Source organism: Talpa occidentalis, unplaced genomic scaffold (assembly GCF_014898055.3).
Source record: "Talpa occidentalis isolate TD23 unplaced genomic scaffold, MPIMG_talOcc4v2.1 talOcc4.15, whole genome shotgun sequence".
Classification (NCBI taxonomy): domain Eukaryota; kingdom Metazoa; phylum Chordata; class Mammalia; order Eulipotyphla; family Talpidae; genus Talpa; species Talpa occidentalis.
The window spans coordinates 86,644,842-86,670,246 of record NW_023601543.1 but is presented as its reverse complement, the minus strand read 5'-3'; the positions used below and the strand labels follow the sequence as shown (position 1 = coordinate 86,670,246).

General features: G+C 49.1%; 1 protein-coding gene across 14 annotated transcripts in view; it reads left to right on the top strand.

Moving 5' to 3' along the window:
- The window catches only part of STS (steroid sulfatase), a 375,016-nt gene that overhangs the window by 138,125 nt on the left and 211,486 nt on the right, over nucleotides 1-25,405 (top strand). Inside the window, exon 10 of one of the 14 annotated variants that reach the window (XM_054695869.1) lies at nucleotides 5,472-5,570. The exons of the other annotated variants lie outside the window; for them this stretch is intronic. Coding sequence (XP_054551844.1) covers nucleotides 5,472-5,494 — 23 coding nt within the window. The 3' untranslated portion in view covers nucleotides 5,495-5,570. Of the gene's footprint in view, nucleotides 1-5,471; nucleotides 5,571-25,405 lie in introns of those variants that run through there. 14 annotated transcript variants of the gene reach the window in all.

The window sequence follows — 25,405 nt, the reverse complement described above, 5'->3', positions numbered from 1 at the left end:
ACATTTCTTAAGCTTCTGAGGATTTCAAGTTTTCTACAGCACAGAATGACTGAAAATAAAAAGGGGGCATTTTTATTCGACTTTTTTTTTTTTTGCTTTTCCCTTCCGTGACTCCCGTAGCTGCAGCGCCGAGAGAAAGGCGCTGCTTGAGAGAGTAGAAGCCACCCCTTGTTTCAGCTCCGTACATTGTCAGACTCGACAAGCTCCTGTTGTGCAGTACACACGTGGAGGGCCTCCCTGGGGGTGCAGGGGTTGAATGTCAGCACTATGAAGGTACCCACAGCCTCTGCAGCACGAGTTCGATCCCCGCCTGGCCAGGGAGCTACCCACAGGGCACAGCAGACCTCTCCTGTCTCCCCGCCGCTCCCCTCAGCAGTGGGTTTCAGTAGATCCACCTGTTCTGCTCCCCACTCTGTCTCTGGTGAATCCTCTCACCACCTCCCCCCCACCTCTGGCCTGCACCCCAGCTCTAGTATGCATCAATAAATAAATCTCTAAAAAAATACACACATGGAGACATAGAATATGGCAAAACATACAGACTCTGGGTACTATGCAGTCCACCAGGGTTACACGCTGACGTGTGTTGATAGACAGCATATTAACATGTAGTACTACACACATGACAGAGCTTACGGTCGTGTTAATTCATATGATGAGACGTATAATAATAATTGTATAATCCCAGTGCTTGTTGGAAGGAATCCTTGCTCTGCGGACTTGAGTGTATGTGATTCCGGCGTGTCTGCTGCATTGGGGGGCTGTGTTTTCCTGTTCCTGTCAACTCTTTGACATCGCCCTGGGCCTAAGTGGACCGGCCTCACCGCCATCTCCGTATCACCTGCAGAAGTGTGTAAATAAGAAAACGTTCCGAGAAAGGAGAAGGAAATTAATGTTTCGTTGACTCAACGCTTGACCTTTAAATTCTGCGTTGACAGCCGAGACAATGACTGGACGCGTCCGTGAAGTGCAGGATCAGACCGTGCGCCCCAGCCCGCGGGTCTTTCCCTCGGCCACACGGACGCGCACGGGGCGCTCAGGCCGGTTTTGCAGTTGGCAGCTGCGTGGCTCTCCGGCCTGTGTCCTCCGTCATTTCTTGAGAGCTCGCCAGGCGCAGAGCACAGGCTCACAGAGCTAGGTCTTGGGGGGCCCTCCCCTCCCTGTAAGCATCCCCACAGGGAGCTCTGGGAGGCGGGGGAGGTGTTTCTGCAGCCCCTTGCTGAATGTCACTATCGAGGGGCTCCCAAAGAGAGGCGCCCCGATGCAGGAGGTATCAGCCTTCGAGCACGCGATTATAAATCCTAAATCCGCCTTCTGCCGCGTCCCTCTAGGTGGGCGACGCCGGGCAACGGCAGGGGAAGGCGGAGCGGGGATGCGTCTCCATCTAATTCTCCGCTGCAGGCTTCGCCGGGTATTATGCCGTGTTTCCCCCAAATATGCAAAATTGGTGCTTTTTCCTTCCTTCCAGCCTTCCCAGCTGGTAGGAGAACGCGCATCTCTGTCTCCAGCTCCTGGCTCCTGAGCTGAGGGGACTTTGCTGCAGGGCTGGCCTGTGGCTCAGCTCCCTCCTCCTCTGACCTGCGTTGGCGTCTGGCCAGCAGGCTCCTTAAGGACACGTGGCTTCTGTCCAGGAGGCAGGCAGACAAGGGGAGGCCCAGTTTTTTTTCCCCAAAGATTTACTTATTTGTGCATAGAAGACCTGGGGTGCAGGCCAGAGGAGGGGGTGAGAGGATTCACCAGAGGCAGGTGGATCTACTGAAACACACTGCTGAGGGGAGCAGCGGGGAGACAGGAGAGGTCTGTGGCGCCATGTGGGTAGCTCCCTGGCCGGGGATCGAACTCGTGCTGCAGAGGCTGCAGACAGCTTCATAGGTTGCGTCTTAACCCCTTGTGCCACCAGGGAGGCCCCAAGGAAGCCCAGTTTTAGTGATGTATTTAGATGCTGGAATTAACCGGGTAGGTCTTGAGGAGCCAGCAGATGAGCAGGTCTGTGTGGCTTGTGCCAAGGAAAGGACCAGGGGCTGGGTGCCAGGAGAGGAGGCGGGTGGCAGGGGAGAGAGGCAGGCGAGATTGAGGTGGGGGGGAAGTGAGGGTCTCCCCATGCTATGAACGGTCCCCGGGAGAAGCTCTTCCCCCGATGGAGCCTTTACAGACGGAAGCCTCCGTGGTGAATACAAGTTTTCTCTCCAAGGGGAGATTTATCAGCTCTCCTGGGGGAGATCAGAGCTTTCCCTGCATCGACAGGATCTCACTTCCCTTCAGCTCAAAATAATGCACATGCCGGCGCCGCGTATCTGGGGCGGTGCATTCTGGAGGTCTTCAGCTCACCCGCGGGGCTGGAAGCCCATCTCGGGAATCACTTGATAGAAAAGGTGGACCCTGGAGAATCTGCGGATTCGCCGCTTCCGTATAGACCTGCTGAGCGCCTCCCGCGCTCTTGAACCAGCCAAGCCAGGGCTCAGGTGCCCAGAAAGCCAGACTCCAAAGCAGGGGACTTGTCTTCACAGACGGTGTTTGGCGGAGAGGGCACAGGGGGGGTCCGTGGGACAGGCACCCCAGCTGCCCAGCTCCCGGCAGGCGGGACGGCTGGGTTATGTGGGGGCGTGGAGGGTTCCACTCCCCCAGCTCAGCTCCGCACCCCCAGCGGGGCGTTTTCTCAGCCATCAGTGTGTGACACCAGCGTCAGCCTCAGGGGGACGCGGGAGTTGTCCTTCGGGGTGTAACACAATCACCTTCCCCAGCTCCCGGCCGTGCAGGTGGAACGTTAAGGCGAACCGTGAAGCGGGAATGAGGGAGCAGGTCAGCGAGCTGAGAGCTGATCCTGGAGAAGGACTGGAGACCTGGCCACAGACACCCCTTCTGACGCGGCGCCGCGTCCATGGAGCTGCAGCTCGTGCTGTCGGCGCGGGTCTGTCCTTCTTCACAGAGATCCAGATTTTACTCACAAGAGCCTTTGCGTGTGCGAGATGCTCCTGCCATTCTGCCACGACCCCAGTTCTCAGGTCCCCACACGGTAACTGTACTTTCTTGTATGAACATATGTTTTGTGCAGGTTGAGCGACCTCAGCATCCATGTTGGATCTTCATTCGTCCCCCAGTGGACGCTTCCCGCGATGGTTTTCTTTGTTCCAAATTCCCACCCCTCCCAGAGATTCGTAAATCCCTGAATTGTATCTTACGCGGAAGACGAGCATCATTTCATGGGTTGGGAAGTGTCTCCTCAAAAACGTCTGCGTTCTTTGTGACTCGGGTAGAAGAGGCTGTCGCTGCAGAGCAGGCAGAAGAACGCCCTTTGCTCACAGGGCCTGCTGGTCCACACGGGTCAACGAGAGAACGACAGACGGGTTTTTTACCAGGTGGGCTCTTTGTAGACAGGGCAGGTAGCTAAGGACAGTGAGTAAGGATGCCTGAGACCCTCTGCAGCACCAGCCTGAATGCTAGCATCCGCTGAAGTCAAGAGAAAAAGGGGTGCAGGGGACCAGGCGTGCGTCTGCAATGATGAAACCATTCGGGGAACTAAGATGTGGCTGTTCCGCAGGTGAACCTCCCTGCCCTCTGCATTGGCAAGACACCAGTGGGTCCCTCAGCTTCTTTCTCCTCCTCCTGGCAGGACACGGAGACACCCTACTAAGCGAGCGGCGTGCTTCTCTGTTTCAGAGCTTCTCCGCTGTCTGCTGTTTCTCGAAATAATCAGCTCAAAAGAATCCTCACGCCAAGGTGGTGTATTTTGGGTGACTTCTATGAGTAGCTAAATCCAGTCTTAAGACCATCTCTGTTGTTGAGAGCAGGTGGATCCCCACATCTGCGAGTCCCGTCAGGGCGCGTGGCATCTGTGTGGTTGGGAGGCCCGTAGAGACCTACAAGCTCGTAGAGACCTACAAGTAAGCTGCACGCTCGCGATTATTATCCCTCCGGAGTCTGCCCTTCCAGGCACTCAGTGAGTTCTGAAGTGCTTTGATTGCCCGTGAGAAAATGGAGGTCAGGAGGTTTCCCGTCCTAGCACAAGACTGAGTCCAGCTTCTCGTCAGCAGGACCCTGTCAACTAAGCCCCAAGCCCCCATCTCCTGCTCGACAGTGTCCATCAGTCGTCTGCCTGGGCTGGCCCGTGGTCTAGAAAGAGGACTTGATGTCTTCCATCTGAAAAGCTCATCTCTTTGTGTTTCTTTCACGTGCTTGCTGAGATTTCAAGGCGGTGGCCTGTGTAGACCAGGGTGTAGACCCGGGTGCTGTCCACACAACGTTCCCATCTCGCGCTGTTTTGAAGGTGGTTGGCTCGTCCCCAGTAGCTCTGTCAGCCCTTGAAATCTGTAGGCTGGTGATGAGAACAGGGGCTATGTGCTGGTCTTGCCAACTTTTCACACGCGAATGGTTTCTTTTCTCACTTAAAATGTGTCCCCCCAACTCTGATACACACTTGGGGGGTTTGCACAACACGAGGCCATCAGGTTGGAGGGTTTTGTGGTAGTGCATGAGGCGTGGTGCACCGGTAAGTGTCCAGCCTGATGACGTTCACAGAATGAGCTGGCTTGTGATACACCAATGAGATAAAAAGGCAGAAGGGCATGGCCAGGAAGTACCCAAGGACCCCAAACACTTAGGGGGCGCACACTCAAACAGGGGCCTGGCCATCCACCACACAAAGGCAGAGTGGACTTTTGTGTGAACGATTTTCACAGCATGGCCTAGTGAGAGAGAAGAGAAGGGATTTCAAGTAATGGTTTCCAGTAAAACTCAAAAAATTACCCTTCCCCTTCGGGGCAAAAGTCCTGGCAAACTAGCTTGTTCAAAACCAGGGCCCTGGAGGGCCTGCAGGTTTACACAAGCCTCAGTACCTTCTGGGGGGGACCCACAAGAAGGGGCTGGGCAGGACCCAGAGAGCTGGCCCAGAAGGGGAGACTCAGAATTCAAAATGCACCACGTGAGGATAACAGCTGCGTCCGTCTGCTGCTTCCCATGCGTCTCCTCCAGGTGTCTCCCACGTGTCTCTGCATGTCTCTCCCTCATGTGCCTCCTTCTGTGTGTCTTGTCCCCCCTCCTTTGTTGCACCTCCACTTCTACACCCTCCTTGCTGCTTCCCAACTCTCCCCACGCGGGAAGCCAGGTCATGGCCTCGTGGAACTTGTAGTCCAGGGTGACTGCCTGTAAGTGGGGGCCGTTGACGCGGCCCCTGCTCGGTGCTCGTCCCCCTTTCGCGGAGATGCACCTGCGCCAGAAGCCTCTTTCATGCCGTTGTCCCGCATGGGGACACTTGGCTGACTCCTGCACAACTGGATTAGTTCTGCTTGAATCCAAACTAAGTGGGTTTCTGCTGCGCGAACGGTTGTGTGTCCCTGGCTGCATGTTGCGCATTCCTTACGCTGAACGGAGGGTTGATAAGGCTTATCTGCGGGGTGTGTAGCTCCCAATCATATTTATTGCCTCATTCTTTGACTTTTTTATCTCTCCCTGTACTGAATTTTTGGCTGGGGTAGAGCCTAAGGATTTGTTTTTATGAGGAAGTCAACGTGTGCTGAACATCGCAAGACCTCGATTGCTGGAAAAGCTCTCGTGCTGTTTTAGTGGCTTGGAGAGAAAACCTGGTAGGAACACGTTTTCCTGCAGAACTGTGAGGTCGGGGTCCTGTGCCACAGCCTGCAAGGACTCAGGTGAGACGTGCCTGGCGCGAAGCCCCTGAAGTTTTGCTTTTCCTCCCGGTGGTCCTGGACATTTACCTGAGTGTGTCGTGGTGTGGATCTTTGGCTTTCTGTTTTGTTACTTGCCTTATTTTCATTTTATCTGAACGCGCAATCCTCTCTTCTGCAAATGGTTCTATAATTCATGGACTCTCTCTAGTCTAAGGTCCTCCCTTCTGGAAATCCTGTGAGCTCGTCCCTTTAATCCCTCGGTCTCTCCTCTGTGTGTGTTGTTCACTCCCTGCTGCTTTGTAATTGTCGTTGTGTGTTCTGGAAGATTTACTCAGATTTACTCCTGTGGGTCCTACGTTGTTTTTTGTTTTTTTTCTCCAGCCGTCTTCTGTTATGAGACCGTCTGTGAACTTTATTTCTAGTGACTCTCACTCACTGGTTGCTCTATTTTTAAGTAACGTGTTTCCATCCCTTCAGAGACACGTTGGATTTTCAGAGGATTTTCTTTGTTTCTTCTCTTTTGCCTGCTGGATATTAGTTTTTCCTGATAGTGACTTACTGCGTTTTCATTTCACTTTTCTCTTTATGTTTTGCTTATCTCTTTATTATTCGCTGGTTGTCTTTGCTTAAGTCTTTGTATCACTGGTGAAGAGACTGGATGGGCTAATGGAGGTGACTGGAGTAATTGCTTTGCAAGTTCGTATTTCCGACAGCAGATGTCCGTCACGGCGTGGTGATGCCCTGTCAGCAGACGGGTTTTCCTGAGGGGTTGGGGGTTCACACAGACATGTTAGGCTCCCCAGGGGAAATAATTGAAGGGGCAGCTTCATCCTGGGCGGTGAGGACCCAGTGTCTGGTCTGCAAGGTCAACCTTCCTTCCTTTTCATTTTCTGTCCACAGCATGACTTCAAACCACCCTGGTTGTGTTCCCACAAGTGTCTGAATGTCTTTCCCTGCAAATCTCTCATTATTTAGAAGTTTGGGGGCTTTGGCTGGAGACACATGCTGTCATGTACATGATACATCGGCGTGCTGCGCTATCTGGTCGACCTGCATGTACAGCTGTCGCCAGTGGTTGCTGCTGCTGGTCCCACACACTTCCAAGGTTCAGCCATCATGTATCTACCCCCTAGTCTCAGGTCCAATTTCAGTGTTCGGGAGAAGTTGGTGTGTCCTTTCTTCTTTTCAGCCATACCATGGAGTACATATTTGTCTTTCATCACTTCTTGACTGTCATTTCTGTCGTATCCCAGAAGGGAGGCAGGGAAATAATGTACCAGAAATCCCCTGCACAGGTTGTTCAGAGCGGCCAAATGGATGGCGCCGAGGCTCTTAAACTCCCCGCTCAAAATATTTGTCATCGTGGAGATGATCAAAGGTTGTTTTCTATTCCGTGTCTATGAAGAGTGTCTTGGGATGTCCACATCTCCCATCTGACCCCCTAGGAAAATGGTGCTTTCTCAACCCTTCTCGTGTCTCCAGAAGTTTGAGCTTCCTCCTGTTTTGTTGTGATTTATATTTTAGAATGAATTATTTTGACCGAGGGACCTCAAGTGTATACTTCTGATAAATCACAAATCCTTCTCTCACCTGCTTTGCCTCTTTCTTTACTACACCTCACTTTAATTTTGGGGGGCGGGGGCTCACCCAGGGTATGAGTAATTATTACCTAGCAGTAGACTGACCTTGTCTTTATTAAGAAACCCAAGTGCTATGTTCAAGCAGATTCTGTTTCCACTAATGAGGATGCAGTAAACATCACTTCATTTTCAAGTTCTTACCCTTCCTCACACTTCTCGGATAACACGGCTTTGTCATATGGAGCTTTTTCTTACCGTGAGATTTCTTACTTTTGTTCGGAAACTTTGAAATAGACGAAGAGCAAAAACTTGGAAAAATTACGATGACTCTCCTGTTACTAGCTAAGCCACGTCTCCTTTTATACTGTATGGCCACTTCGTAAGAAGGTTTCACCAACAAATAACCGAGCATGCACTCTGCCGTGGCGCAGTCTTTGAACTTGGGACTCAAGGAACTTGACCCAGAAGCTCAACGCTGGAGGACGCACTCACAAGTGGTCATCAACATTTCAAGCCTTCTTCAATTCTTGGGCTAACAGAAAAGCCAATTCACTCAAATTATGACTTCCTTGAATTAGTTTACTATACCTCATCTGGCAAACAATAGAGCTAATCTGTGCAGAACCAAAATGAGAACATCGTTTGATGAGAAACTAATGGCTGGGGAGCTTCCCTGAATATAAATTCAGCTCGAGCACAGTAGAGTTGGTGCTGAAAGGCCATTAAGCTGAAATAAAGTGTATTATACAATATGCAGGGGGATGGAGCCACACACCCCATAGCCCATGGGGGGGAGAGGATTCCAGGGCCTACCCTCATGCCCACTGATGACCATTTAGTCGACTCTTCTGTCTCCTGCAGCTCATTAAAAGGCACCCAAGTTATAAGCAACCTCAGTTTCCTTATGACGCCCTCAGATTCTTCCCTTCCTCATTGGAACCTTGAGGACGACGCAGTTGCCTCCGCTGACTTTGCATGAGGACATGGAAATATATAGTTGAGAGGTTCTCATTGGCCGGGGTAGAGGTATATGGAAGGGGAGGTGAGGAGTTGCGTTCAGAGCTTTTGAGGGTTTGTGCTTTGATGAGAAGGGCCAGTGGTTTTATTGAGTGATTGATCTATTCTGGGTCAAGGAAACTAGAGCCGGTATCTACGATGGCCATGTTGCGGGTGATACAGATATACTTGGATCAGCAAGGGGGGTAGAAGCTACCGCCTTCAAAACAAAGCGGATCCAAACACAAGGCAAGGAATCCCAAGACATTCAAAATCCCGAGCATTTCACTCCGAATTGAACACAATTGGGTCAACACAAACAGGTTTTAAGGTGTGGTGAATCCCTGGGTGGCTTTAGGAACTGCTGGAGCGCACCTGGTGGTGGCTATCAGGAATTGATTTTATTGATACATGCCATCTCATGCGCCATTAAAAACCATGTTTTATCATTTCTGAAGTTAAAATTTCATATTCCAGGGTCCACGCCACACCTTGACTAGTGAGTCTGTACTCTTTGGAATTAGTGATTATCTACCCTTTGGAATTTTACATGAAATAATAGTTTTAGACCTCTGAGGTTTAAAAAAAGACTTCCAAAAACCCACTGAGAGTGACCCAGTGCTCGGCGACCTGGAATCTGTCATGACTGTTCCCTTGATATTTTGTGTCTTACTGAATTCTCCCAAGGAAAGCAATGTCAGGATCCTAAATAGCGTGAAACTTTGATTTATTTTTGAAAACATTTTATTTTATTATTTTTTAAAGATTTATTTATTTGTTTATACAAGAACCGGGGTACAGGCCAGATGTGCGGGAGGGTGAGAGGATTCACCAGAGACAGAGTGGGGAGCTGAACAGGCAGACTGATGAAACACACTGCTGCGGGGAGCAGCGGGCGCGACAGGCGAGGTCTGCTGCGCCATGTGGGAACCTCGCCTCCGGCCGGGATCAAACTGGTGCTGCAGAGGCTGCAAACAGCTCCACAGCGCGGCTCTCAACCGCCTGCGCCACCAGGGGAGGCCCAGCATGAAACTTTTCAAAACCCACATTGCTTGGAGGAAATCAGTTGTTTTAAACACAACCACACGGTTTGTGGACGTAGGGAAATGCTCCGATGTACCATGGGAGGAAACTAGATGTTCTGTGGATTAACCAGCCGTTGTCCGTTCTTAAGAGTCATTGAGGATTTTCAGATTTACATGCGGAGAAAGAGAAAGACACAGACTTTGCAGTCAAGAGCAGGGCATGCAAGGCAAGCCTTTGTTTACAAGATTTTATTTTTAAAGATTTGTTTATTTATTTATTTATACAAGCACTGGGTACAGTCAGAAGCGCGGGAGGGTGAGAGGATCCACCAGAGCCAGAGCAGGGAGCAGAGCAGGCAGAAGGACCGAAGGACACTGCTGAGGGGAGCAGCGGGCGGCAGGAGAGGTCTGCGCGCCATGCGGGACCCTCCTTCGGGGGCCGGGGAGCAGCCGGGGATCGAACCGGTGCTGCAGAGGCTGCGGGCAGCTTTGCAACCCAGCGCTCAACCGCTGCGCCACCGGGGAGGCCCTGTTTACAAGGTTTTAGATGCAGAGAGTTCCCTGTGTGCACAGAAGGGAAATTGAACGACTTGTTGGCAAGCTCGCTGAGCTGGCAAGTGACTTCCACGAAGCTGCTCCACCTGGCCTTGCGGAAGCTGAGGCGACTCTTGCACATTTTGCAGCTGGAAACAGAGTCAGGTGCAAATGGCGTTTGCTGCAAGTGTGATTAAGCGGTCGCCTCCGAAACCCTCCACACCTCACTCCTGTGTCCACCTGAAGCCCCCCTCCATGGGCAGGGAAATTGGATTTGGGGGCTGTATGTTTCCAGCTGGGGTTTGAGAACAAAGGAATTAAATGAAGCTTTCTTGGCTGAGAAAGCGAGAAGCGTTGGCTGGCGGCCATTTGTCCACCTGAGTGGATTCCGGTCTAGTGTGGGCACCAACCTGAGGCTTGGGACGGTCTCCAAGGCAAGCCTCTTAGAGGCCCTGGTCTGCTCGCAAGGTCTGTGACTCCCACCCCGGGGTGGAAATAGTAACAAAGCAGTGGACGTAGGGGATGGTCAGGGCAGGTGCTCTGGCCAGCAGTGGCCGGGCTTATTTAGCCTCTTGCCAGCCTGTGTGGACAGCGTCCTCGAGCCCCGCCCCGTCCTTGTCCGGGACCCCGCCTGGGCCCGTTCTCCATTCATTTATTCAACACCAGCAGCCAAAGTCCTTAACAGGAACCGGGACCTGATCTGTCTGCACGGCGGCTGAGACGGGGATTTGTTTGAAGAAGGGAGAGTTTTGTTTAATGGCAAACAGTTCATTTCCTGCGATGGGGGTGCCCTTTCAGCCCCGTTCACTCCCGCGAGCGTGTGTTTTGGAATCACCCGCCGCGGTGTAAGGACTCCAGGGCCCGTCGTCTGTGTCTCTTGCATGTGAAACCTTCACCGCTTTGTACCTAGAGCAGAGCCAGGCGGGGAGAAAGCCTCCTGCTGCCTCTGGGTAACGACGGTTTTTAGATTCTGCAAGTGTCGTGCATCCTCCGAGATGTCCCACATCCAGCAGAATGTGAATTTTGGAAACTAAGGTGGGCTGCGATGAATTTAAAGGGGGTTTTCGGAGGGTGGGAGGCCCCGGGGCCAAGGGGCAGTCTTGACGGCCGCCTGGGAGAGCCTAGCTTGCGTTATCAGAAAGGGGGGGCTGTGCAGATTATTAAAGGGGGGGGGTGTGTGCGGATTCATTTAAGTGGAAGGTGGTGTCACTGCTGGCTGGGGCTTGGAAAGTGGCCTGATTCCAGCGGGGCGGGAGGCAGAGCCACCGCGGGGCTGGAAGCCAGGCCTGAGAATCATTGTAATTGTAGATGAAATAATAATAATTTGAGATCGTTTGCTAATCAGCGAAACCTTGGAAGTGGCTGCTGACGAGCTCCAGCGAGGTAATTAAGGAGAAGCACCGAATTTGCATACATTTACACGCTGATCATTGTTTTCGAGAGTCCCTCTCTAGAAATAGACTTGGCTTCTTCCAAGTTGCATCTTAAATCAAAGGAAGGGGGTGACTAAGTCAGCGCTGCCCTCCCCATGGCAACCCAACCCCCCGCACGTCGGCCGTTCTCTGAAGATGCTCTTGTGCGTGGTGATAAGACAAAGTCACCTTATTCTTGATTATTAATATCGCGGATTAATTATTATTTTTATTGCTCTTTTGGCATTTTCGATGAACGTGGAGGGCGGAACTGGGCAGGCACCTGTGATTTGCTTTACGTTGGTAGCATGGCCTCGGGCGAGGCAACGCGCCACTGTGTTCCTCGGTTTCCCTTACTTAGGTCATCAAAGAATTGGCCCCGCGTGTTGCTGAGCTCTCGGGCATGACCGACGGACTCTAGTCACCGTGCTGGTGCCTGACATTCACGCTCCTTCGAAAGTCCTGCAGGTTTGGTGAACCGTTGATTTGCCGTTTATAAGTTCTTGAACCTCTGCTTTGTCCTTGGAAGTCGATACCGCGTTACCCACCATGTCTGCCGAGCGTCTTTAAGGGGTGGGGCTTTGCCATACACTGGGGACTGACCGTAGACACGGCGGATCTGCTGGTGGGACTCGGAGCTGCCTCCAGCCCAGCGGCCAGCCCTGCAATCAACAGCTTCTTCGAGTGTCACCCCCAGTTGGTTCTCTTGGGGCACAGAGGAAATTGTCCTGTTCCCCTCTGGGCATCTACGCAGATCATCACAGAAGCATGAGGCAGATGGATGAAAGAATCCGTTTAATACGCTCTCGCCTGGGAAAGACGCATCTTAAATAACTCAGCTCAGACAGAGGACTTTGGGGGTGACAAGGGGAAGCTAACTTGGGGAGTTTGCGGGGTGGGGGAGGCACAGGAGACAACAGCGTGTAGATTGAACAGGTAAGAGGAGGCCTGCCAAGTGCAGGGAGGGAGACTTGTTTGCAGACAGAGGTTTGCCTCCAAATAGCTTTTTCAAAAGTAACCTCCACGCAGCCGCCGAGGCCCCCCAGGACGGCTCCGCCTCTCTCGCTCTCCTGGTTCACGACCAACCAGAGAGCATGAATCCATCTCCTTAAACGGATCAGTCAGGTGCCCCCGTTGTGGTTGAGCTGCCCCCCGGGGCCCAGACTGACAGCCTCCAACCCCAGGGCACCCCAACTTTCCCATGTCTCTGCATTCTTAGAGACGACAGCAGACACCAACCAGGGTGGGCTTCCTGTGCAAGCTCGGAACAAGCCAGCTTCCCTCGCTTGCGTTGGGCGGGGAGGGGAGGGCATCTGCGTTTATTTCCACAGCTTGCAACGGCGTCTAATACCGTGGCTGCATCGCCGTCACGGTGCTTATCACAGCTCAATTTCTGGTTTGCATTGGAGGTGCTCTTGCTTGGGGAGAAGGAGGGATGATCCATGTAACGCCCGCAAGCACGCCAGGGTCCTGCTGTCTTCCGTTTGTTCTTTATTAATAATTGAGAACCTCTTCCCCTGCGCAGCAATGGGGGTTTTCACTGTTGTTTTGCTTTTCCCTCTGTTGTGTCTGAAAAGCCGTAGCAGGAACTTGCGTCCACACAGCACAGAGGACGCGTGGGTGTAGACCACGGGGAGCTGAGGGAGAAGCAGAAGGAAAGATCGACCGCTTTGAGAGCGATGATTTTGTACGGAAACAAACTCTGAGAGTGATGTCTGAGGCCATCCCAGAGGAAATTTTAGCCACTGGAAGGCAATTTATCCGTCGGTTTTGGAGAAAGGTCGAGATTCGGGGACGCATGGCTAGTGGGGAATGAGGACTTTTCTCTGCCATGTGCTACCTCCAAGTGGTGCCAATACGAGCCGCGTCCTTAGCTCCGGGCGTCCTTTGTGTGGGGTTATTTTGTCTGGGTTTTTATCCTGCTGCCTCACGTGATGCTAAGCTCCGACCTCTAAAGGTTTTTCCCCTTGTAATATGGGTTTCCCCCCTCGCCGACGGGCATTTGGACAGAAAGGGATGGAAGACGAAGCCGCTGGCGTCTGATGTTTCTCTGCCGTGCGGGCTCCACGGAGGAACTAATGAAGGCCCTTTGGTGTCGTCTGTTCTCAGAGACGCCCCTTGGTCTGTCCAGGCGCGGCCCCGGAGCAGGGCGTGGGTGGGTGCTTTGAAGACGCGGGGCATTGTCCGGCTTAATTCTAAGGCAATTGGAGCCAAGGATGGTGAATCTGATCCCTGCGAGAGGAACAGAGACACGATGTTTCTGAAAATAAATGCTTTTGAACATAAAACAGAGACATTGCACGAAAGCAATCTTGCGCGTTTGATGGCAGTGTTCATTTCTGTTTCAACCGCTGCTTCAGATGAAAGGACAGGGGCGCTTGCTGTCCTGTTTAACCAGCCTCGGGACACAAGGCAGCCCAGGAGCTTCAGCTACTGGCCTTGAAACGCCGCTTGCAGGACGGGGACGTCTAGAACACGCCCGGCTGGGATTTCTTTCTGGAGAGAAACGTGCGTCGGACACGGAGTCCATGTCCAGCCGGGGAGCCCTCCGGCCACTTCGCGTTAAGAGCGGGTCAGACGGCAAAGACGTTCATTGACCGCTGAGCAAAACCCACTCAGATTTTTTTTGGTAAAGGAAGGCACGACATCGGGGGCATTTTCCACCAAGGCGTGTGAGGGTGATTGTCAGGGTGAGCATCCACGATGGTCTTCAGCGGACGGGGAGCCCGGAGGTGGCCGCTCTCCGCCATGGCGCTGAGATCAGGGGCCAGAGAAAGAATCAGCGCCGAGTGGCCGTATCGGACCCCTGGGTGCACAGGGGCGAGCGGGGCTGGAGAAAGAGGTGCCCTGTTTGTGTGTCAGGCCCTACAGTGGCAGAAATCCGGTTTCAGATAGCAGGAAAGCCTGGGAGCGGACCCTCCCTCGGCGACTTTTAAAGCTCAAGTGCCAGGTGGATTTATTTTGACGGGGTTAGATGATTTTCTAAGTAGCTTTGCACAGGGAAAAAAGTGCTGGTTTTTACTTAGCCCCTAATAAAAGATGCATGAACCCCGCTCCCTCCCTCGATCAAAAGCGTTTTCTACTAAGTCAGCTCTTTGCTCATTTGCAGAATGACAAGGCGGAGACCCACAGACCTAACCCTCGTGCAACCTTTCCCGCACCCCGCGTGCTGGCTGTTCTCTTCCTTTCGGTGACCAGACCAATTAAAATCGCCAGCGACAAGCGCTTGAGGTGAGAAATGCTGTCTCTGTCGTCCGCATTTCAGAAAGGCGCCCCGGTACAATCTCGGTTGAAAACTTTACACGCCTTTTGACTTGCTTTGTGAACACATGCAACGTTGCGCCTATTTTTTTAATGTTTCCGGGCATTTTCTACCCCCGACCTTTGCACAGAGCATTCCGTAAGGACGTTCGCCGGCTGTTGTCTTGGAAAATGCCATATTCATTAGCCGTGGGACGACGCCGAGGTCACTTAAGTGTTCTGTCAGCGTCAGCTGTCAATACTGTCTCCCGTATTGATTTCCACTTGATGTGGTCCTTTCTGCAGTGCGGGGAAGCATCTTGCCTCTTAATTTCCACTCCTCTTGCCTTCGGTCCTCATTACAGAGGGCCGGTGGAGTGCTTGGCGCTGGGCTCTCGAGCACGGCTTGTGCGTGTTTCTTTAGCATCTCAGCCTCGCTTCTGGGGCAGAAGGCACGGTTCTGGGCTGATTCCTCGCTGCAGCTCCCCGCCGGCTAGCCTGTGGTGCCTGCAAAGGGACGCATTATATGCTATTTATTCTGGCCTCTTTGAGTATATCTTCTCCCACACCTCCATGTGCAAACACACACACACACACACACTTACAGACGGTTACACAGTGCAGCTCTTGGCGAGGGAACTCACTCTGATCCAATGATGGCACCAAATACAGATTATTGCACAAACACACTTTCCCCCGGGCTGTTTATGATCTGATATAAGAGCGGCAGACGGGAATATGCCCGGCTAGAGACGCGCATTGTCTCTTCACCTCTTCTTTGTCAGAACAGACTACGGAAAAGGCGCAGGGTTAGAAAGAGCCATGAGGTTCTTTTATCTCCTTTAGCTGGGAGATAAATTGGTTGACCTCTCGTTTATAGAGATGTCTCATTGTATTTTTTAATCTTCAGTTCCCTCTCACTCTGACCAGAATGTTTCTTGCTTTGGGAAAAAACGTCAGGCATCCTTGATCCGCCAAACTGATCCTCTGGAGACCTCAGATGATATGTCCTTCCTGGAAGAGGACTCCATCTCCTCTACATAAAACCAGGCCCAGAAGTTAGCCAGTCACCTCACTGCATCCCAAGCCATTTAGCCTGGACCCAATTTCTGGAAGCAGGCGGTAGCCTTGACTCCGATGTCTGTTTTCTCCTAATCGTAGCACCTCTGAGAGGTTCTGACTGCCAGCACTTGGCACTTCTGGCCTCTTCCTGCTCACAGATGTGAATGGGTTGAGTTCTAGGGGGTGTGAGTGGTGGGTTCCAGAGAAGAGCAGGGGTCCGTTGGCATAAATATTAGCTGAACACTCAGTCATCAGAATTGCTTTGACTGCTACTTCTGGTGCTTAAAGTGTCGGCGATGCTGAATAAATGTCAGCATCCCGGAGCTGAACATTTCGGAAAATAACTGATAGGAATCGTTGCTTGATGAGTTAATAATAGCACCGTACGACACTCAAGTGGGGCTGCAGGATCCCAACAAATTCAATTAAAGACACAAAGACGGTGTCCTAGCGACTCTGCAGGGAACATTAGTCCCTCACCAAGGGGTTCTTGACATGAACACGTGCTAGAGTTTCTAAGCACGCCCGAGAGTGTGTATAAGTAGGCCGTTGCCTTCGAAGGGGTTTTCCACCTGCCAGATTCCCAGAGGGACTTGTTTCATGTGATGCAGAAGGAAGGTTCTATCACGGTTCCAAAGAGACCTGTTCCTCTCTGGGCTGATTCTTGAGAAGGGCGCCATCCTCGAGCCCTACAAAGCACCAGCTACCTGGTCTACCTGGTACTCAGAACTGGGTGATTTCTTGGGTTTTGGAAACTTGGGCCTTAAGAGAGTGGGGAATGGAGATGGCTGAGGGCTGGGAGGAAACCTAGTTGATGCTCTGGCGTCTCCAGCTTGTCAGCTGCCCTGCTGGATTACGCAGCAGAGGGTTTAAGTCAGAGCCAGCCTTGTTCTCTTTACTCAGCCTCTCTTCTCTTGGCTTCCGAACCCTCTTGAGAACTCCTGACGGATTGCCACGAACGCCAACTTTTCATTCTGCTCCTTCACGAGCCCAACCTAATTCAGTTTCGCCAGGCAAGCGATTTTTCTACTTAGCGCCGCCCCTCCATCCATCATTTTGTTATAAACCGCGGCTCTACAATTTATCTCCATGGTGCTCGTGCCGGAGATTGGAAGGTGACTGTGTAGCGCAGTGATTTTCAACTCACTACGCGAGTTGCCCAAGGGATGGGAGGGCATTTTGCACATATAAATGTCGAAGGAGACTACGCATCGGTCTAGACACCTTCACCAACACCAGACACGGACTTTTAAGCATCCATCCCCTGCAAGAGAAATTACATGGTAATAATTTTCAAGGGAAAAAGCACACTTTCTAGGGTCGAAAGCGTTGATGGAATCGAGGGCTCGTGAGATGTAAACTGGGGATGGGTAAGCTGTGCCTGGCAGGTGCTTGGGAATCCCCAAACCCTTTTTGGGGGTAAGCCACGCTGTTTTGCCAACAGTACTTAGGCGAGATTTGCCTTTTTTCCCTCCACTCTGTAGACTTGTAGAGCGCAGAAGCAGTGCAGGGTAAAACTGCTGGTACTTAGCTGGTAAAGCTGCTGTAAATCAATTCCATGATCCTAAATTTGCTAGTTTTCTTATTCTTCCTGCTCTGCATCAGGTAGTTTATGACGAGATTATTTCCCTTACAATGTCCTTGATGAAGCGGGAAGCACTTGATTTTATTCAGTTTCAGTCCTGCATGATCTAGTTTGGACAGTGTCCTTGAGACTTGATATCAGGCTGCCATTTTGGGGTTCTGTGTTAAACTGGCTTCTTTTTTTCATGGAATTCTATTTTCCGTGGAAATAATGGCTGACGAGTAAATGTCATACTGGAAGATTTGGACGATGCCTTCTTGAAAGTGACAAGTGACTGTTCACTCCAAGGGTAATAACTTATAGTAATGACCACCCAGAAGTTCAGTCGCTTCCCCATAATTTTAAGACTGTTCTGGGGGGAGATTAGTGGTGATTTTAACAAATGAAGTAATTTTAATACCATGTAATGCAATGTGAGGCTGGTTAGAAGATCTGCAGAGCACACGGAAGCAACAGTTTATAAATGAATAATGCAGCAAGTCACAAAGCCACGTGCGACTGAAAGGTCCATGCAAAGTGCTCATATTGACCCAAGGATTTTCTCTTTTTTTAATTGTCAGTTGCTTACATGTTTATATTACCTTTTCTCTCCCCCACGTGTGCACACACTTCCCTCACTTTCCCCCATATTTCCTCTGTTAACCAGCATTTTTTTTTTTTTTTTTTCACAAACATCTAAGGTTTACTTTTGATGTGCTTTGTCAGTTAGGATCTTTGGTTATATTCCACACAAGTGTGACACATTCCAAGATCTTCCTTCCACTTTCTGACTTATTTCACTTAGAATCATCACTGAAAATCCATCCATGTTGTTCCCACGGTTTTATCCTTTTTCATGGCCGAGTAGTATTCCCTCAAATACTACAGATCTCAGTTGTTGGGCTTTTGGGTTAGTCCCATGACTTTGCAATTGTGGACAACACCACTGTGAATGCAGGAGCACATAAATCTCTCGGTATTTTAAGAGTTTTCATATTTGAGTAAGTACCTACCAGAGGTATTGCTGAATCCTTTGGAATTTTCATTTTTATTTTTTAAAGCCCTCTCCATACTGTTTTCCACAGAAGCTGCACCAAACAACATTTCCAAAAGTGGATGAGAATTCCTTTTTCTCCACATCCACCCCAGCATTTGTCTCCACTCTTTTTGATGTGGGCCATTCTCACCGGGCTGAGGTGGTATCTCATCAGAGTTTTGATTTGCATTTGCCTGACAATGACAGGCTTGAACAGTTTGCATGTGCTTGTCGGCCATCAAATGCGTTCTCTAGCGTCTAAGTACATCTTCTGCCCATTCTTGGATTGGTTGTCGGCTTATTTGTTGCTGGAAATTAGTTTGGTGTGCGGTGTGTTTGCCTTTTTGTTTTTGTGATGGTTTCTTTTGCGGTACAACCCAAGGATTTTTATCGGGAGCCATAGATCAAAAGATCATTAATCCAGACTATAGATTCCAAATCTCGAGACCTCTCTAAGGAGCTCCTCTTAAAGAAACTACTCATTTGCACTTTGTTCAAAGAATGACATCTCCGGTTATCTAGAAAGCGATTAAAATGCTTCTTTCATTCTTGTGCAGAGATAGTTGGCACAGCTGATTAAAACGCTTCTTTCGTTCCCAATTATAACAAATTACAATTTCGTTCCCAATTATAAGGAACCCAAAACAGCAGCGGATGGCAGGTTGACATGTAGAGGCAGAACCAAAACCCACCCGCCATCTTCACGAATGCAGTTTGGAGACTATGCAGTTTGGGGATTCCTGAGTGAACTTTTCCAACAAAATTGAAATTGTGTGCTGTGTGGTGTATGTATTTTTTTTAACTCTCAAAGTAAACGCCAGTGGAATTCTTCCTCACCTACCGGGTGTAGATCCGCCACTTCAGCGGGCGTCCGTGTTTCAGGAGTTTCTCAGTGGCCTTTTGTTGTCATCGTCTCTAGGTCTGGGCTGCTGGGTTCTCGTTTCAACTGGGGAAATCTGTCTCACGGGTTTTGTATGGTTTCAGACTCATATTCTTGGAGCCAGTTATCGTAATATAATATTTTTCCCTTTGTCCCTGTTCAATTTATTCAGTCAGGCATAAAACACAAATGTTCTTATTTACCAAACTAGTTATAACTAAACAAGAACAGCTTCTTAAAAGCTCTCGTCGTAATGAAAGAAAACATAATTTCTGTGCCATAATTTCTTTATGGTTCCTGTTCTCTCCATCTTAAACCTGAAAGTAGAGGAATGGAGACATGAATGTACAATTTATTTCAGAATCCAGAAAAAAGATTAAAAGAATAGTTCATCTTGGCAGGGAGAATGATTATCACGATAAACATGATTTCTGAAAGAGTCTTTCGAGGAAAAGATTCATAATGAGGGTCTTGGTGAAACAGAAATACATCTGGGGAAAAAAAATCCACCAAGATTCAATTTGATTAAATAATGTGGAGAATCTACAGTGTGTTTTGTGACTGACAATGCAGAGAGAAGCGCTGATGCGGTTACTTTCTTGTGTCGTAAGTCCAGACAAGGGTTGGAAAAAGGAAGAGCTCACACACGATTTGAAATATCCTTGAACAAGATTTTCCAAAATGTGATCCTAGAAGTAGCATTGTTTCGTGGGGATGAAGGGGTGAGGGGGGATTAGCAGGTAGCAGTGAAAAGTAACGAATTAATACGAGTTAAAAATGGGGGGGTCGCCTAAATCATAGGATTAAATTTGATAATAAAAGAGAAATAGCATGTCAGTAGTGATTTGGAGTGGGGGCTTAGGCTTAAAATGGACAGGGAATTAGGGTGATATTGGTATTTAGTTTTCAGGGGGAACAATACTCAGCATTGAACCAAAAAGCCATCTTCAAAACTTCTCCGTAGACATGGAAGAAGAAGTGGTGATGCTTGGATGTTGGTGTAGACTTTAAAGAATCGCTCTTCTTCAGACATGATGCAGGAATCCTCAACCATTTTCTGAATTACACTTGGATTTCAGACAGTCAGACCAATTAGGAAATGCACTTCCAGGCCATAACCCATCAGAGGTTGAGATGTGTGAGTAACACCTGATGTCGCCCACAGAAATGCACCGTAATTTGATGAAGACCTTGTCTTGGAGGCCATATATGCAGCTGCTTCGTTATAGGAGTTCATTGAGTAATTCTGGAATGTGGAGTGTAGGCAGGATTCACAAAAGCAGTTCCAGGCCAGTTTGAACTAAGAGGATTTAACTGAGGGATTCTGATAATTACATACACGGTTACCTGCCAAGACAGAACAATCCATTGTTGGCGGATTAAATGGTTAATTGCAGGATCTGAGCTAGAGGCCCTCGTGCCGTTATGGCTGGGAACCTTCCTAGTCAAGCTCTTGGTTCTGCCAAGGGATGTGACTCAGAGGCTGCTGAGTGACTTCTAGGATTTCCCAGTGTCTGTTGAACCAGCGCGGTTCCAACCTACACCCTGGTAGCACATGCCACGTGGTGTTGCTTTTCGTCGTTTTATGTCGTGTTGGGCTTTACGGATCTATTTTTTATGTGTCTTGTTATTCTTGGGGCAGAAAATGTGCTTTGTGAAAATAATGGGTCACCCTTCACTCATTTACTGTAAGAAAACACCTTCCCAAGTCTTGAATTTGGTATATATCCAAGTAATGGTAATTCCATAATTAAAAAAAATATTGAATTGTTTGGGAGATATAGTCTTTATCATTGAAAAATGTGCAATAAAACAAAAACGTTCTGGACCCTCCAGAGTATTACAGAATCCCCAAATATTCAAAAGATCGTCAGTCAAGAGATCTGCTTCACAGAAGAGATTGTTTGACAGAAGAATTATAGAAAATAGTGAGGGCAACTTAAGTGGATCCTGCAGGAGAAAAGGCTGACTCTCTGGGAAAATACAACTTTGCGAAAGTGAAGCGTGTGTTGCAGGAAATTTTGATAAACCTCGAAAACTCATTACATCTCCAGTAGATGGTGTCATGGCTGAGTTATACGCACTCTCATTGACTGAGCCATCCCCACGTAATTTATACTTGTGTTTCTAAAAACTGTGATGCATCATCTGGACATTTGCCAGAAATGAAAACCTCCTGTTTCACGTTAATCTAACTGAGCGGACTATGAGGGTGGGGGGGTGGGGGCTGTCATTTCACACCTTTCCAGGGTGCTCAAGGGTGAGAAGTGCTGGTTCAGATTACTCTAGAATATCGTGTAGGGGAGGAAACATAATTTAGTGTTAACCCTTCCAAGTGCTTGGCTGAGATCCCTGTAATAAGAGGCACGTGAACAAGAGAACGGCAGGTAGAAGCTTGCTAACACGGATCATGTGTCTCACTCAAGGTGCCCGTGGCAGATGCCTGGGCATGGAGGGCCACTAAGAAGTGGCTTAGAGCGCTGGCGGGCAGAGCTTCTACAGCAAAGACCAGTAAATGCGCAGAGATGAGGGTCAAATGGAGGCGGTTTTAGGATGACAAGGGTGGAGATGAAACCTTCTTGGCAGAATTTGCTAGATCCCTTTGGTGCCTTCTGGAGGCTGATTTGTCCTGGAGAGGGACACTTGAAAATAAAGGTTTTGCTTTTAGGCAAATAACAGGAAAGCAGAGAATTTTTCCTGTGTTCACTGCTTCTCAGTTGTCCTCTGTTCAAATGGTTATGCCCCAAAGTATTGCATTTTGGGGTGACATAATCTGCTGACTGATGACGGAAAATATGCAGACATCCGAATTTATTTTCAGTGTGAGGATCACATTGTGTTTTAAATTGGATGGTAAATTTTTTAAAAGAATAATTTCCTTGATGAACACCAGTGGAAAATTCTAAGTAAAATGTTGACAGATTTTGCACAGGTCTAGTTCCCATGAATAATAAGTTCTAATGAAGTAAAAAAAATTCATATATGAGAGAAATTTTAGTGTCAAGATTTATAACAATCTTACTCATGATGATAACATTTAAAAAAGAAAAATCCATGTAGGATTGTCCTTACAGAATAATTCTTACTGAAACAAGTAGAAAAAGTACTTAAATATGTAAATATTATTAGCCAGAAATAACAATGATCAGTGTAATTGCAATGCTGGAGATTTTGTATTCCCGTTGGGCGCAGAACTGAGACATCAGTTGCATCACTGTTATTAAACTCTTCCATTTAGACAATAAAACACAAAAGAAGATGATAAAATATATTTTAATATTAGACTATGAGACAAAATCACTTCTATTTGCAGAATAGTAAAACCCAACTAGTACTAGCAAATTTTATCCAGATAAATTAGCATCAATATAAGTTAAATATATAAATCAATAGATTTTTTTTCCCAGCAGTGAAAATGTTAGAAAACAATGAAAAAGTCAACTGATAATAATGCAAAAATAAGCTATAGAAATAAAAGGAAACTTAGAATTTATATAGAGGAGTTTATAAAATTGTCCAAAATACAAACCTTGAATATATGTCGCTATAGCCCATTGTTCAGGATTTTAATTTTTAATTTTATTAAAATGCAAATGTCAATTTGGTGCATACCAGTAAAATCCCAATGAGTGGAGAAAGAATACAACAGGCCTCATATTCCAATAACAACCAAGGACATTGGGCTCAATTTTGTGCAGTGATATGTTTGTGGGTGCGCCCAGTGGAGTGATCTACCAGGAATGAAACTCGCCATAAAGTCCCTGTTAATGAAAACAGATAATATTGGTGACGTGATGGATGAATCTATTAAGAGAAAAGAGATTCCAATAGATGTATTGATAGATGTGTGCACATACACGTGCCTTCATGGACCACATGTTAAATACACATAATACCGATCAAGTACATTTGTAATTAATTGGAAACAAACATAACATCACATTCCTTAATAAGTGGTCTGTCATCATTGACTATGCAGATTCATTGAAAAATATATTCCTGTATCTAAACACTTTTGCACTGAAATTTCAGATGCATTTACTAATGAATGAAAAATATGTCATCGGAAGAAAATTGATCTGTGATCTGGAGCCCCTTGATTCATGGGCTTTTAAAAAATCCCCTAATATATTGCCCTTATTTTTAAGTCATTTTGTTTTGGGTTCAAAAGAGTTTTCTTGAGCAAGAAGAAACATCTATTAAGCTTCCACCACGCAGAGATTTAATGCCTCCGTCTTGTCCTCAACAAGCTGTAAATTTCATAGTTAAGAAGTTCCCAACACAAACTGCTCACCTATAATTACACACACATCCATTTAGGGTAAAAATGATAGACTACACCCTAACAAGACAGTTCTCTGTTTCTTGCTTCTGAAAAGGTCTCAGCTCTGTGATTTGTGCCTTGAGCATGAAATAGCACAAACAGAACAGGGATGTTAATAAAGGCATCGGTGAGGCAGCATCAGGAGAGCAGGAGACGCAGCAGGAGACACAATTTAGCACTTGACACAATGCAGAGAGGAGCTTGCATGCCCACCTCAGCTGCAGCGGACATTGGGTGTGTTGGCCAGGGCCAGGGACGCGAATAAAAGGATGAGGTTTAAAAATGGAAAAATGCAAAGCTGGATGCTGGGAAGTGAATGAATGTCCTGACCCAGCTCTCGGGCCACACGGTATCCCCGGGATGTCCCCAGTGGGGCAGGTGCTGAGGACGGGGGTGACACAGAACACCACCTGCCAGTTCTGGGGCTGCGTGTGGTGTCTTGGGGGACAGGAGAGGACGCAGAAGCACCACCTGCCAGTTTTGGGGCTGCATGTGGGGTGTTGGGGGACAGGAGAGGACACAGAAGCACCACTTGTCAGTTGTGGGGCTAGTGTGTAGTGTTGGGGGACAGGAGAGGACACAGAAGCACCACCTGCCAGTTCTAGGGCTGCATGTGGTGTGTTGGAGGACAGGAGAGGACACAGAAGCACTCCCTGCCAGTTCTGGGGCTGCATGTAGGGTGTTGGGGGGAAAGGAGGGGACACAGAACCACCACCTGCCAGTTCTGGGGCTGCGTGTGGGGTGTTGGGGGACAGGAGAGGACACCTAATCACTGCCTGCCAGTTCTGGGGCTGCGTGTGGGGTGCTGGGGGACAGGAGAGGACACAGAAGCACCACCTGCCAGTTCTGGGGCTGAGTGTGGAGTGTTGGGGGATGGGAGAAATCACAGAAGCACCACTTGTCAGTTCTGGGGCTAGTGTGTGGTGTTGGGGGACAGGAGAGGGCACAGAAGCACCACTTGCCAGTTCTGGGGCTGAGTGTGGGGTGTTGGGGAACAGGAGAGATCACAGAACCACCACCTGCCAGTTCTGGGGCTGCATGTGGGGTGTTGGGGACAGGAGGGGACACAGAAACACCACCTGCTAGTTCTGGGGCTGCGTGTGAGGTTTTGGGGGACAGGAGAGGACACAGAAGCACCAACTGCCAATTCTGGGGCTGAGTGTGGGGTGTTGGGGCATGAGAGAGATCACAGAAGCACCACTTGCCAGTTCTGGGGCTATTGTGGGGTGTTGTGGGACAGGAGAGACCACAGAAGGACCACCTGCCATTTCTGGGGCTGTGTGTAGTGTTGGGGGACAGGAGAGGACCAAAGGGGTCCTGCCACTCAAGAAGCCTTTACAGGGGTGGCGTCAGCTCAGAAGGGGCAGAGTGATGCCTGGACACCAAAGTGAACGCTCATGCATCCGAAGAGAAGGAAGCATCTCAACATGTACGCGACCCTCAATAGTGCTCAACACAGAAAGCAAAGCTCCGGCCACAGTGACGGAGCCACGTTCCTGTATTACCTGACAGAGCGAGGAGCCAAGAGGTTGCCAGTGGAGAAAAAGCAAAAACAGATGATTTAAACACCACAGGTTTGTTGACATAATAGATAACAGATGCTTGGAACCGGTAACTGTGGTTCATCATCAAAGACTGAAGCTGCTCTCACCCGTGTTGATGCACTAAAGGGCTGAGAGCGAAGGAGACGCCTCTGAAGACAAAGTTAAATTTGGCATCAAACAAAGCCAGCATGGGGATCCCGCCTTCTTCACAATGCAAGTATCATCCTAAATAGAAGTCTACATATGTCGATTCTAAATATTGTTCAAAAGCGCATCTCGGAAGGAGAAAAAGGAGGTGAAGCTCAGTCCAGGCAGCTGAGCATTTGCAGGTGGAACCGGGATTAAACAGGCAGAGGAGACTGTCAAGGAGAGAGACGGACAGCAACGGTGCAGGACGAAACCCTAGAATACAACAGAAGAGGAGCGTGGCAAGGACACAGACGGCCCAGGAGCCTCAGCTGGGCAGTGCGGGAAGGACACTGTCCAGGCCGCAGCGCAAGGCCAGCAGGATCTGGCTCCTCTGTGGGCACATGGTGACCAGCCCCGCAGGGACCTGGGGGGCTCCAGTGGGGTTCCGGTCACCT